Source organism: Cryptomeria japonica, chromosome 3 (genome assembly GCF_030272615.1).
Source record: "Cryptomeria japonica chromosome 3, Sugi_1.0, whole genome shotgun sequence".
NCBI lineage: Eukaryota > Viridiplantae > Streptophyta > Pinopsida > Cupressales > Cupressaceae > Cryptomeria > Cryptomeria japonica.
Window position 1 is genome coordinate 973,320,482 of NC_081407.1, and position 13,944 is coordinate 973,334,425.

The 13,944-nt window shown below is 41.1% G+C and overlaps 1 protein-coding gene across 1 annotated transcript; it reads right to left on the reverse strand.

Moving 5' to 3' along the window:
- Positions 1-4,075: 4,075 nt before the first annotated feature.
- On the reverse strand, positions 4,076-7,556 carry LOC131078363 (uncharacterized). Its single transcript, XM_058016037.2, has 2 exons — positions 7,064-7,556; positions 4,076-4,170 (listed from the first exon to the last, which is right to left on the reverse strand). The coding sequence occupies exons 1-2, from the start codon at positions 7,554-7,556 to the stop codon at positions 4,076-4,078; spliced, it is 588 nt and encodes a 195-aa protein (XP_057872020.2).
- Positions 7,557-13,944: the final 6,388 nt, after the last annotated feature.

Below are 13,944 nucleotides of genomic sequence, written 5' to 3' on the forward strand. Positions count from 1 at the left end.
AATAATGCATTCACCCACAAAAGCACAAACATCATAACACAAGAGATTTTGAAGTGAAAACCCAAATGGGAAAAAACCATGATGAGATGGAACTCACAAGTAACTATTTGCAGAATAGGAACCAGACCAGTTAAGGTCAAACCGGTTAAGGTCTTACAATGTTCTTTACCAGAACAGATCCTGTTAGGAATCTCAATCTCTGTTAGGAGATAAGTACGTTTAAAGACTACCTTGCTAGAGGATTTTAGATCCACAAATGTGAACCACCTTGTTAGAGGATTTACAAAATGCTTTTGGGCCTACCCGATTAAGGGCTATAGACTTGTCAAAGATGTGAGTAATCAACAAGTGATTGATCTAGCTAATAGCACAGACTACTTGGTTAGATCCTTGATAGCTCGTTCCTAATGCATTCCAGCATTACTTCAGTCTTCTACACATTCATACTCTCTCTAACTCCTCAACCACCTTAAACCCTAGCAACAACATAAACTTTTGCTATAATCAAATCAACAACCTAAAACCCTAGACATGATGTCCTTATAAAGGAATTTGTTTTCATGTCGGTCCAATAGGATTACATTACAATTTCTTAGGCTCAATGAACCTAGACATACTTGGTAACATGACACAAAAGGTATCGTTAAAGTGTCAGCACCGTCAAACAATCGATGGATGGTAACTCATCACAAGATGTCAATTGGTAACTCATCACGATGTATTACCGGTTCATACAAAATACCGGTTCAAGCAAAATGCCGATTGCCGGTTTGACAAAATGAAGACTGGGAAGTATGTGTTCTGTCACTTTGATCCTTCGTGCCACTTGAGATCCTCGAACCGCTTGGGGTCTACATACCACTTCAGACCAGTAAACACATTCTGTAAAACACCAATAGTCTAAGGACTATAATGCATCATATCGGTTGGAACAATTGTCGGTTGAGCATAATTCATACATACAAAATGATCTCAATTCAAGTGTGTGTCCATCAATGACAATCACAACATAATCATCAAAAATGCCAATAGCAAATATCTATGGAATAGACAAGACAATTGATTAAGAGTACTGGTATGATTATGACGCCTGATTGGGATATCCAGTCTATTTTTATTATCGATCAGATTAGGAAGCAAGAGGACCCAATGTTTAAAACTGAATTTGAAATTGGAGATGTAATAAGAGGATCAAGATTTAATCCTAAGTCAAAGACACTTCCTAATTGGTCTTTGGCCCCTTCCACTCAAAAGACCCACCTTCTAAATATCCAAGTAGAAAATAAAGCTTACAGAATGATCTAGAATTTGCAAAACACAACTGACACAAAGATTGCCTCATTTTTTACTAGAGTTTCTTTCATGAATTTCTCAAAAATAGAGGATTTGTCAAGAAGATACACAGAACTGTATAGCCAATTGATTGCATTATCTAAAAAATATGAAGAGACACTGATGAAGAAGGGTGTTCTAGAGGAAGAGTTAGTGGAATTGAAAGAAAAAATTGCAAATGAGCCCCCTCCAATACAGATTACATAACAAGTACAAGAAATACCAGCTGATGTGACAGCAAAAATGGAGGAATACACAGAGAAAATTGAAAATCTTGAAAAGGAACAAAATGTCAAGGCTATCTTTGTTGTGTCAGGAATTCTGAAACACGGGATTAATGTATTGAAAAGAAAATTGATGGTAGTGTGTGATTTGCACATTTCTTTAAAAGGGGCAAGTAAACATTCTTTGAGGCTGTCGCTTTTCTTGGACCTTTGTTCAATGTTTGATCAAGAAGAAGTAGATTAATGGATAAGATGGATACTGCAATCATGTATAGTGGTGTGTTCCCTCCCAAGATCAATGACACAAAAGACATGGTGGAGGTAATGAATGCAGCTTATGCATTTTTCACAGGGAAGGATGTGCTTATAAATGAAAAATTGCAGACATTTCGGGAAGGTTATAGTAAATTGGTGCCTTTAATTTATGGTAGTGTTAGTGAACAGATTTTGCCTTTCTTACAAATGATCAATTTCAAACTATGTCACCTTCTTTAAAAGACAAGTGTTCAACTAAATAGTTGGGCAAGTGTTATATAAACCACTTCCCTCTGAATTTTCCATAGGTACAACTCCCTATCTTAGTTATTCGGGGAATAATCTAATTAATTTTATTTAAGTAGTATGCTTTTAACCTGAAAGCATGTAAGGCTGCCTACTTCATTCTTGGATGAGAGGCCAATATTTCGCACATATTGCAGAGAAAAATTAACTTACAAACTGCTTCAACACAAGAGATGGAAGTAACTGAAGAAAAGTTCAGAACACCATTCCAACAATTCAGATAAGAAAAGAACGGATAAGAGAAACCAAATCTATTCTCAAACACAAATATTTTCCTAAAAAACAAACACTCATAGGAAGAAGTCCCAGAAAAATAATAATTTTCTGCAATAGAAAGGTCACTTTTACCAAAACAGAGGAATATAAAACCAAAAATTAACTAAAATTCTTTACATAATTTAACCCCTATTCCATCTATCTTCCTTTCATTTATAGTTTTTAGAATAGGGGAGATCTCCCTGAAAACTCGACCTCCCCCAAAATAGTTATGAAACTAACAAGATATAATTAGGACAGATGTCCCAAAGTCTTTGCATAAACATGAAAATCACATAAATAAAAACAAGGCCCGGATCAACGCATTATGCCGCTTTCCCATCATCATCTTCTTCTCCAGTTTCCTGGGCCTCGTGGGCGGTTGTGAGTTCCTAGATTAAATATTGGTTTGGAACCTTCATCGTATTGAGCTTTGCCTTCACCACTTTCTTGTTCCACCAGTGCTTCACCATCTTTTCAGCATGTTTTGGTAACTCATTGTTACCAATAAAGGTTATGGACTCGATCCAAGCAACCCGTGTTATATCCTCTCGAGTGAAATTGCCCTTGGCTTTGATTTTCTCCATGTATATTTGGAAAACTTTAATCACATCCTGCGTGTTCAGCCCACAAATCCCCAACTGCCAATCATGGCCAGGGTTAACCACCTTGTTTTCATTAACTACACTGCATTGGAGGTCTTGGAGTTCATACATAGAAGTCTTACCATCAGAGATCACAGACTTCAAGGTAAGCACCCACCACATTATAGTCTTATTCAACATGTAGAGCTGACATTCATCTATCACCAATTTGATTGAATGCTCTGTCAAAAATAGGGTAACTCCGTACTCTTCTATTTTCGTGAACATCGACAAGACATTCTCCCATTTGTGTTCCTCTTTCACCCATGGCGAAATCTGATTTTGAACTTCTGCGATGAGGCTTTATATTTCATCACATAACTTCCGGGAGTCAGTGATATACTTCTCTCCGTCCTTAACTATTCCTTCAATCCATCTCTCCACAGCCTCTACAATACTTTTGGCCTGTTGAACCTGGCTCATTAACTTTTTATTTTCTGGTGAAGCTGGATCAAAGTTCTTCGTAGCATGAGATATAGGGAGTACCCCAAAACAACCAATGTTGTCAATGAACTAGGCAAGAATATTTATGTGTCGCTTTAGCTCTCTCTTTTCCTGCCCGTCTTTCTCCGATCTGGTGAGCATTTTCTTTGCCAATACCTGGAAGAAATGATTGTCTGATTCCCTACTCATGTTTCCCAGCTCCACCTTAGTGATCTCAAAATCATCTGCACTAGCCTCCTTGTTTTCATCCTTGGGCTTGTATGAGGCAATTTCAGCAACCCATTTTCTGGTTCTTTCATCATTATCCAGGCGAGCTGCTATTTTGAACTTTTTCGGCTTGGGTCCCTTCTCAGTATACTTCATGACCATCTCCTGAATTGGAATAGTCATAGGAAGGAAATTCCTCTTTTTATTTACCGAAGTGGTTAACCACTTGGGAGTTGCACTACAACTGGTTGTTCCTTCGATGGCTTTGGAAGGTGGTTTCATAGAAATGGTTACCGCATGGGACTCCAAGGCATTAGCGACATTACTATCCAGGTCTTCAACTTCAAATATTTGGGCATCAAGAATCATATCCTTCACCTCTGCATCCTTAGCTTGATCCATCCTTCTCTAAGCAGCACTTCGTGATCGGGTATGTCGAGGAGTACAGAAATCCAAAGTTGAATTAGGCTTGTGTCTAACCTGAGGTGGCTTTTTATCTTTACCTACATGAACAAGCATAGAAACATTATTAGAAAAACACTTTGGTGAACGCAGAGGAACCTCATTACTTCTCGCAAGGTCAGACTTGATGCCTAATTTCATTGTTTTTTTCCTAGCAACCCACGCCACGGTTCTCTCCAAGACTCATTTGGTTCTTAGTTGTATATCATCTTCCTCTTCCTCATCCTAGTTGATTGAAGGCATCTCAATTTCTGCACGAGCTAAGTATCCAGGATCAAACAATTCTAGATAATCCTCTTCGAGCCCTTTAATATCCAGCTTCACCTAAAGTGAAATAACTTGTTCTAATACCATCCTCATGTTTCCCCTTTTGAACACCTTGAGTTCATCAATACAATCTTCCCAGAAGTCCTCTAACTGTGGCATTGGGAGATATGGCATTAGACCAAGACTTTGAGAAAAACCCTTATTATCGAAACCTTTTCTTTCGGGATACATGGGAAAATTGAAGTTCTTGAGATCTGCTCCAATGCTCAAGGCATCTGACATTGAACTACAGGACAACACACCTAATTGGATGGGAAAATGACCCTCCCATTTATCCCTAGGTTGCGCCTTTTTAACCACAGAGGTCAGCTGCCTACATATCTTCGCTAAAACAAAGCAATCTGAACAAAAATGAGGGAGTTTGAAGGGTTCCTCTTCAAAGCCACCTATTCTTATATAGCAGAAATGAGGAAACTGGATAAAGAAACTGCCAAACCTCTTTATCAACATCTGTGCATCCTCAGAGATTCTTTTGGTTTTCACATTTTTCAATTCATAGCACAAATTACCTAGAAAAGCATTGTGTACCCTTCTGAAATCCTACAAGGCATTATCCTTTTGCAGCATGGGATAAAAATCGTACACGGGAACATCTTCCTCCATGAGCTATCTTGGTATTCCAACTAACTCCTTGACACACGTTAAATAGTATACAAGATACGAAGACATGAATAAATTATGCTTAAACTGTTTAGCCATACTCAATTGCTCCCTCATTGAATTGGCAATCAGTTCTGCCCAATCAAGGTATTGCTTCCCCTCTAGTACTAACTGCACATAGCACTAAATCCAATCGTCGAAACTGTAGGCTTCTACAGAGCCTCTGACTCGGTGCAACAAAAGCATGACATCGTGAATGTGAGGCAGCATGTGATTCTTATTGGGATTCTTGGGCAACCTGGAACCACCCCTTTGAGGAACTTTCAACCAGTATTTTGCTATATTATTTCGGTGTCTAGTTCTGTCGGCGTTGAACTCGGTGATTGACTGAGCAGGGGAAAAATTGGAGAACTGGTAATCAATTATCTTGAAGACAAAGGAAATTACTTCATGGTTTATAGCAAGAAGGGTTTCGCCATTGTCTCTTCTAATGGTCTCAGAGACTGGATCATACCTAGCAATACATTCCCTAACCAATTCTGGGCAAGGGATAGCTGGGGGAAAAGTTGCTACCTCTATGAGACCGCTACTCAAAATCTCTACACCAAAAGAGCCATCAATTCCCTTGAATACCCTTTCTTTTAAAACTTCAAGATTCTCCCCTTTAAGGTCGGTATCGCTAACTATGGGCTCTATACATGCAAGGCTAAAAACATTCCCGAACAAGTGGAGTGTGGACTTCATAACTCAAAGTGATAAGCCTTAATTTGTTACAGCAACCCTACTACGAGAGAAGAAATACAGGTAAAAATTACTAGAGAGAACAAGAAAAGGACTCACCTTCACAGTTGAGCAACCAGACGACTACCGGCGATTAAAACTTCTATCCAGGAAAAATAACACCGCAGCAGTGAGGAACAAATTTTCGGAGAGTTAATCCTTCATACCTTATAGGGAGAGCAATGATACGGAACTATTAAGTGCAATAATTCCAATTATTAGTTTGAGTTTATTAAGTTTGTGGATTGGACATCGCACACATGCATTAAATGCATGGCGGCATTTTTTAAGTAACCACTAGTTCCCGAAATGATTACTTACTTTGAAAAGCCAACAATTGACATCACTTAAGATATGGTTCACCTTCCTTATATTTGGAAATCAATGCACCATCAAATCATTTAACCCGTGGGACCCACCAACTTTGAACACATATGAACATCCTGAACAGACTTCATTGGGGTTCAAGTAGTTCAAGGTATACATTGTGCTCAGGGGAAATCCTTTCTGAGAGTATTGATTATGCCAAGTTGCTGACTATTTGTGTTGTGTTGAACATGTTGAGCACATTTGAACCTTTTGAACTCGGTTCAATGAGTTCAACGCCTGGAGAGAGATGACGTAACACGTTACCGAACACGAAACCATAAAGAGCCACTGCAAAATACTTAAAGAAAATGTTAGTATGAAAAATCCCATGAACACCTAGGAACCTGTGGAACCTAAATGAACCTGTTGAACCCGGTTCAATATGGTTCAAAGTGTTCACAGAGTTCAACCAATTACTGAAACTCAGCATTTTTTTTTATTGGAAGACGATTTGCAAACGGACTAAGGGCTTCAACCGAGGTATTACAAGATAGAATAGGACTCATAAAGGAATTTGTTCTTATTACAAAGGAAGAATGACGCGGTAACATTGGCTCTGACTGAGGATTGTAGTTTGTGAAGAAGAATGCAAAGAACTCTAAATCTCTGGTTTCGCATGACCAAAAGTAAATAGGGGAATAAAGGGGACTCACACCTAAACATACACTTAAAACAAAACACCTAAACTACTATATTATTAAATCCTTGACCACAGGACTCACAGTTTGTAAAGCTTGAGATCTTGCGCATTATAGGTATAGGGCATAAGCATTCCATCAGAATAGCTCAGTCTAAAAGCATTTTGTCCCACCACTTCACAAATCCTGAATGGGCCTTTCCACAATGAGTCAAATTTACCATGCTCACCCTTTGGTTCCTTCCATTTATCCCATAACAATACCTCATCTCCTTCAAGGAAACTTCTTGGACGAGCTCTCATGTCAAAAATATTCTTCACTCTACTTTGATGCTCTGTAATTCTATCCACCAACATCTCTCTTTCTTCTTCCAGCTTCATTAGGTACATAACCCTCTTCTCTAGAGCATTCTGAAAGAAAGAATCCTCCACTGTTGTCTGTAGCTTGGCTGCTGACAATTCCAAGGGTAAAGAACTTTTTGCGTCGATCCCATACACAAGCTCAAAAGGTGCCATTCCAATGGCTCTTTTAGGTGTGATTCTATCTACCCACAAAGCTTCATATAACTTCTTATGCAAGTTTCGAGCATTTTCATCCACCAGCTTTTCAATAATCGCAACCAGGTTCTTGTTGCTTGATTTTGCCAATCCATTACCCTGTGGAAAGTAATCAAAAGAATGTGAGAGAGTAATCTGATGTTCATAGCAAAACATGGTTAGTTCTTCAGAGGAGAAATATGATGTGTTATCTGCAACAATCTTTTGAGGGACCCCAAAACGGACCACAATGCAATCTTTGAGAAAGTTACACACGACCTTTGAGTTTGCCTTTTTAGTGGGAATGGCCTCCACCCACTTGGTAAAATAGTCAGTTGCTATCAAAATGTACATATGACCAGCACTGGAATGAGGGTTTATCAGCCCAATGAAATCAATTCCTTAAAATTGTCTGAAAGGTTCATCAATTACCACAGGCCTTAAAGGCAGAGCTACTAAATGTGGCTTCCCAGAAAAGAATTAAGAATTAAGATTAAAAATTAAGAATTAAGATTAAAAATTAAGAATTAAGAATTAAGAATTAAGAATTAAGAACTAAGAATTAAGAATTAAAAATTAAGATTAAAAATTAAGAATTAAGATTAAAAATTAAGAATTAAGAATTAAGATTAAAAATTAAGATTAAAAATTAAGAAAATTATCACTTGCAGCAACGAATTCGAACCAGAAAAGCATGAGAGTAAAAAATTTTATTATTGAAACGTCCAGACATGTTTCGAGGGAATTTCACCCTCTCGTCAGTGGACTTAAATGTTTGCAATAAAATTTACAATAGAGAGGTTTAAATAGAAATGAGGGGACAACCACCTCAACTTCCGAGAAAACCAACAGTCATGCTAAAAATCAATTAAAAATTAATCAATTAACATTTAATCAATCAATTAATAATCAATTAAAAGCAATTAAAATTCAATCAATTAATTAATAGAATTAATTAATCAATTAAATAATAATCAATTAAAACATCACTATGTAAGAATTTTTAAAGACCCAAAAATATAGGCATGTGCGGGTTCTTTTTGGCGAGAGCCATACAAGTATAGATAAATTAGGGTTTAGGGAAACCCTCATGTTCGTCACAGAGTAATTGGGCATGAGGGGACCCGACTCCTAACAGGAGGCACATAATTCCAAATAAAACATAGTGATGGCGATCAAGAGGCTGGGACCCACGAGCAAGGAGGAACCGGAAACCAATAGAAACCGAGAACCACCAATGGGAAAGCTCATGGGAGCCGAAGAGTCTCCAACAGGCACAAAGGCGGGAGTCTGCACAACGGAGCCGAGCGCAGAGAAAGGGAGCCCAAGGGGAATCCGGTGGAGGCAGCCTGTGTAACGGTGGCGATGTCCACAAGGGTCAAACAGACCCGTCCGCAGCAGGGAGGAGTGTGCAGGGCCGTAGCAAACATAGAGGAGAACCGGTGGGTCGAAGCAAACGCAGAGGAGAACCAGTGGTCTTCCAAAGGGGGCACAAAAGTGTCGAGGGCTGGTGAAAGCCAGCAGGGGCTGGGCCGAAGGAAGCCGAAAGGGCCCGAAATGGTGGCGCAGGCAAGGCCTCCATCAAACGCCAAAGACAGCGGACGGAGGGAAGAAGACCAAATGCTCACTAAAAATGACGAGCAACGGCAAACCTCACGGCGAACAGGAAATCACGGCGACGGTGGGGAACCGAAAGCACCAACGTGCAGAAGGCACGAGGTGTGAAGGGCACTAAGTGCCAAGGTTGGCAAAAACCAGCAGGGGCGATCGAAAGGAAGCCCAAGATGGGCCTAATCGATGACGCCCAGGCCTCTGTCAGCAACACCAAAGAGATTCGCAGATGGAGGAAGTGGTTCAACCCACAAAAACCCCGGCAACAGCGAAAAGATCACGGATGGACAGAACGGTAGTAGAGAAATTGAACCAAACTCCATCAAATAAACCATCCAATAAAGCCATCAACAGCAAGCACCCAAACTAAAAACAAATAGGTGAAGTGAAATACCGATGGCCAGTCAAATGGAACAGGCAAGAATCCGAAGGCAGCGTGAAGATGATAAAAATTAGGATTAAAAATTAAGAAAATTATCACTTGCAGCAACGAATTCGAACCAGAAAAGCATGAGAGTAAAAAATTTTATTATTGAAACGTCCAAACATGTTTCAAGGGAATTTCACCCTCTCGTCAGTGGACTTAAATGTTTGCAATAAAATTTAGAATAGAGAGGTTTAAATAGAAATGAGGGGACAACCACCTCAACTTCCGAGAAAACCAACAGTCATGCTAAAAATCAATTAAAAATTAATCAATTAACATTTAATCAATCAATTAATAATCAATTAAAAGCAATTAAAATTCAATCAATTAATTAATAGAATTAATTAATCAATTAAATAATAATCAATTAAAACATCACTATGTAAGAATTTTTAAAGACCCAAAAATATAGGCATGTGCGGGTTCTTTTTGGCGAGAGCCATACAAGTATAGATAAATTAGGGTTTAGAGAAACCCTCATGTTTGGCACAGAGTAATTGGGCACGAGGGGACCCGACTCCTAACAGGAGGCACATAATTCCAAATAAAACATAGTGACGGCGATCAAGAGGCTGGGACCCACGAGTAAGGAGGAACCGGAAACCAATAGAAACCGGGAACCACCAATGGGAAAGCTCACGGGAACCGAAGAGTCTCCAACACACACGAAGGTGAGAGTCTGCACAACGGAGCCGAGCGCGGAGAAAGGGAGCCCAAGGGGAATCCGGTGGAGGCAGCCTGTGTAACGGTGGCGATGTCCACAAGGGTCAAACAGACCCGTCCGCAGTAGGGAGGAGTGTGCAGGGCTGCAACGAACGTAGAGGAGAACCGGTGGGTCGCAGCGAACGCAGAGGAGAACCAGTGGTCTTCCAAAGGGGGCACAAAAGTGCTGAGGGCTGGTGAAAGCCAGCAGGCGCTGGGCCGAAGGAAGCAGAAAGGGCCCAAAATGGTGGCGCAGGCCGGGCCTCCATCAAACGCCAAAGACAGCAAATGGAGGGAAGAAGACCAAACACTCACCGAAAATGATGAGTAATGGAAAACCTCACAGCGAATAGGAAATCACAGCGACAGTGGGGAACCGAAAGCACCAACGTGTAGAAGGCATGAGGTGTGAAGGGCACTAAGTGCCAAGGCTGGCAAAAACCAGCAGGGGCGATCGAAAGGAAGCCCAAGATGGGCCTGATCGATGACACCCAGGCCTCCGTCAGCAACACCAAAGAGATTCGCGGATGGAGGAAGCGATTCAACCCACAAAAACCACGGCAACAGCGAAAAGATCACGGATGGAGAGAACGGTAGTAGAGAAATTGAACCAAACTCCATCGAATAAACCATCCAATAAAGCCATCAACAGCAAGCACCCAAACTAAAAACAAACAGGCGAAGTGAAATACGATGGCCAGTCGAACGGAACAGGCAACAATCCGAAGGCAGCATGAAGATGATAAAAATTAGGATTAAAAATTAAGAAAAATATCACTTGCAGCAACGAATTCGAACCAGAAAAGCATGAGAGTAAAAAAATTTATTATTGAAATGTCCAGACATGTTTCGAGGGAATTTCACCCTCTCGTCAGTGGACTTAAATGTTTGCAATAAAATTTACAATAGAGAGGTTTAAATAGAAATGAGGGGACAACCACCTCAACTTCCGAGAAAACCAACAGTCATGCTAAAAATCAATTAAAAATTAATCAATTAACATTTAATCAATCAATTAATAATCAATTAAAAGCAATTAAAATTCAATCAATTAATTAATAGAATTAATTAATCAATTAAATAATAATCAATTAAAACATCACTATGTAAGAATTTTTAAAGACCCAAAAATATAGGCATGTGCGGGTTCTTTTTGGCGAGAGCCATACAAGTATAGATAAATTAGGGTTTAGGGAAACCCTCATGTTCATCACAGAGTAATTGGGCACGAGGGGACTCGACTCCTAACAGGAGGCACATAATTCCAAATAAAACATAGTGACGGCGATCAAGAGGCTGGGACCCACAAGCAAGGAGGAACCGGAAACCAATAGAAACTAGGAACCACCAATGGGAAAGCTCACGGGAGCCGAAGAGTCTCCAACACACACAAAGGCGGGAGTCTGCACAACGGAGCTGAGCGCGGAGAAAGGGAGCCCAAGGGGAATCTGGTGGAGGTAGCCTGTGTAATGGCGGCGATGTCCACAAGGGTCAAACAGACCCATCTGCAGCAGGGAGGAGTGTGCAGGGCTGCAACGAACGTAGAGGAGAACCGGCGGGTAGCAGCGAACGTAGAGGAGAACCAGTGGTCTTCCAAAGGGGGCACAAAAGTGTCGAGGGCTGGTGAAAGCCAGCAGGGGCTGGGCCGAAGGAAGCCGAAAGGGCCCGAAATGGTGGCGCAGGCCAGGCCTCCATCAAATGCCAAAGACAGCGGACAAAGGGAAGAAGACCAAATGCTCGCTAAAAATGATGAGCAACGGCAAACCTCATGGCGAACAGGAAATCATAGCGACGATGGGGAACCGAAAGCACCAAAGTGTAGAAGGCACGAGGTGTGAAGGGAACTAAGTGCCAAGGCTGGCAAAAACCAGTAGGGGCGATCGAAAGGAAGCCCAAGATGGGCCTGATCGATGACGCCCAGGCCTCCATCAGCAACACCAAAGAGATTCACGGATGGAGGAAGCGGTTCAACCCACAAAAACCCCGACAACAGCGAAAAGATCACGGATGGAGAGAACGGTAGTAGAGAAATTGAACCAAACTCCATCGAATAAACCATCCAATAAAGCAATCAACAGCAAGCACCCAAACTAAAAACAAACAGGCGAAGTGAAATACCGATGGCCAGTCGAACGGAACAGGCAAGAATCCGAAGGCAGCGTGAAGATGATAAAAATTAGGATTAAAAATTAAGAAAATTATCACTTGCAGCAACGAATTCGAACCAGAAAAGCATGAGAGTAAAAAATTTTATTATTGAAACGTCCAGACATGTTTCGAGGGAATTTCACCCTCTCGTCAGTGGACTTAAATGTTTGCAATAAAATTTACAATAGAGAGGTTTAAATAGAAATGAGGGGACAACCACCTCAACTTCTGAGAAAACCAACAGTCATGCTAAAAATCAATTAAAAATCAATTAAAAATTAATCAATTAACATTTAATCAATCAATTAATAATCAATTAAAAGCAATTAAAATTCAATCAATTAATTAATAGAATTAATTAATCAATTAAATAATAATCAATTAAAACATCACTATGTAAGAATTTTTAAAGACCCAAAAATATAGGCATGTGCGGGTTCTTTTTGGCGAGAGCCATACAAGTTTAGATAAATTAGGGTTTAGGGAAACCCTCATGTTCATCATAGAGTAATTGGGCACGAGGGGACCCGACTCCTAACAGGAGGCACATAATTCCAAATAAAACATAGTGATGACGATCAAGAGGCTAGGACCCACGAGCAAGGAGGAACCGAAAACCAATAGAAACCGGGAACCACCAATGGGAAAGCTCACAGGAGCCGAAGAGTCTCCAACACACACGAAGGCGGGAGTCTGCACAACAGAGCCGAGCGCGGAGAAAGGGAGCCCAAGGGGAATCTGGTGGAGGCAGCCTGTGTAACGGCAGCGATGTCCACAAGGGTCAAACAGACTCATCCGCAGCAGGGAGGAGTGTGCAGGGCCGCAACAAATGTAGAGGAGAACCAGCGGGTCGCAGTGAATGCAGAGGAGAACCGGCGGGTCGCAGCGAACGCAAAGGAGAACCAGTGGTCTTCCAAAGGGGGCACAAAAGTGTTGAGGGCTGGTGAAAGCCAGCAGTGGCTGGGCCGAAGGAAGCCGAAAGGGCCCGAAACGGTGGTGCAGGCCGGGCCTCCATCAAACGCCAAAGACAGCGGACGGAGGGAAGAAGACCAAACGCTCGCCGAAAATGACGAGCAATGGCAAACCTCATGGCGAACAGGAAATCACGGCGACAGTGGGGAACCAAAAGCACCAACGTGCAGAAGGCATGAGGTGTGAAGGGCACTAAGTGCCAAGGCTGGCAAAAACCAGCAGGGGCGATCGAAAGGAAGCCCAAGATGGGCCTGATCGATGACGCCTAGGCCTCCGTCAGCAACACCAAAGAGATTCGCGGACGGAGGAAGCGGTTCAACCCACAAAAACCCTGGAGCGAAAAGATCACGGATGGAGAGAACGGTAGTAGAGAAATTGAACCAAACTCCATCGAATAAACCATCCAATAAAGCCATCAACAGCAAGCACCCAAACTAAAAATAAATAGGTGAAGTGAAATATTGATGGTCAGTCGAATGGAACAGGCAAGAATCCGAAGGCAGCATGAAGATGATAAAAATTAGGATTAAAAATTAAGAAAATTATCACTTGCAGCAACAAATTCGAACCAGAAAAGCATGAGAGTAAAAAATTTTATTATTGAAATGTCCAAACATGTTTCGAGGGAATTTCACCCTCTCGTCAGTGGACTTAAATGTTTGCAATAAAATTTACAATAGAGAGGTTTAAATAGAAATGAGGGGA

Coding starts and splice junctions, on each gene's coding strand:
- LOC131078363 (XM_058016037.2), bottom strand. CDS start 7,556: ATGTTTTGCTATGAACATCAGATTACTCTCTCACATTCTTTTGATTAC. Junction 4,171..7,063: donor GGAACCAAAGGGTGAGCATG/GTAAATTTGACT, acceptor TTGTTCATGTAG/GTAAAGATAAAAAGCCACCT.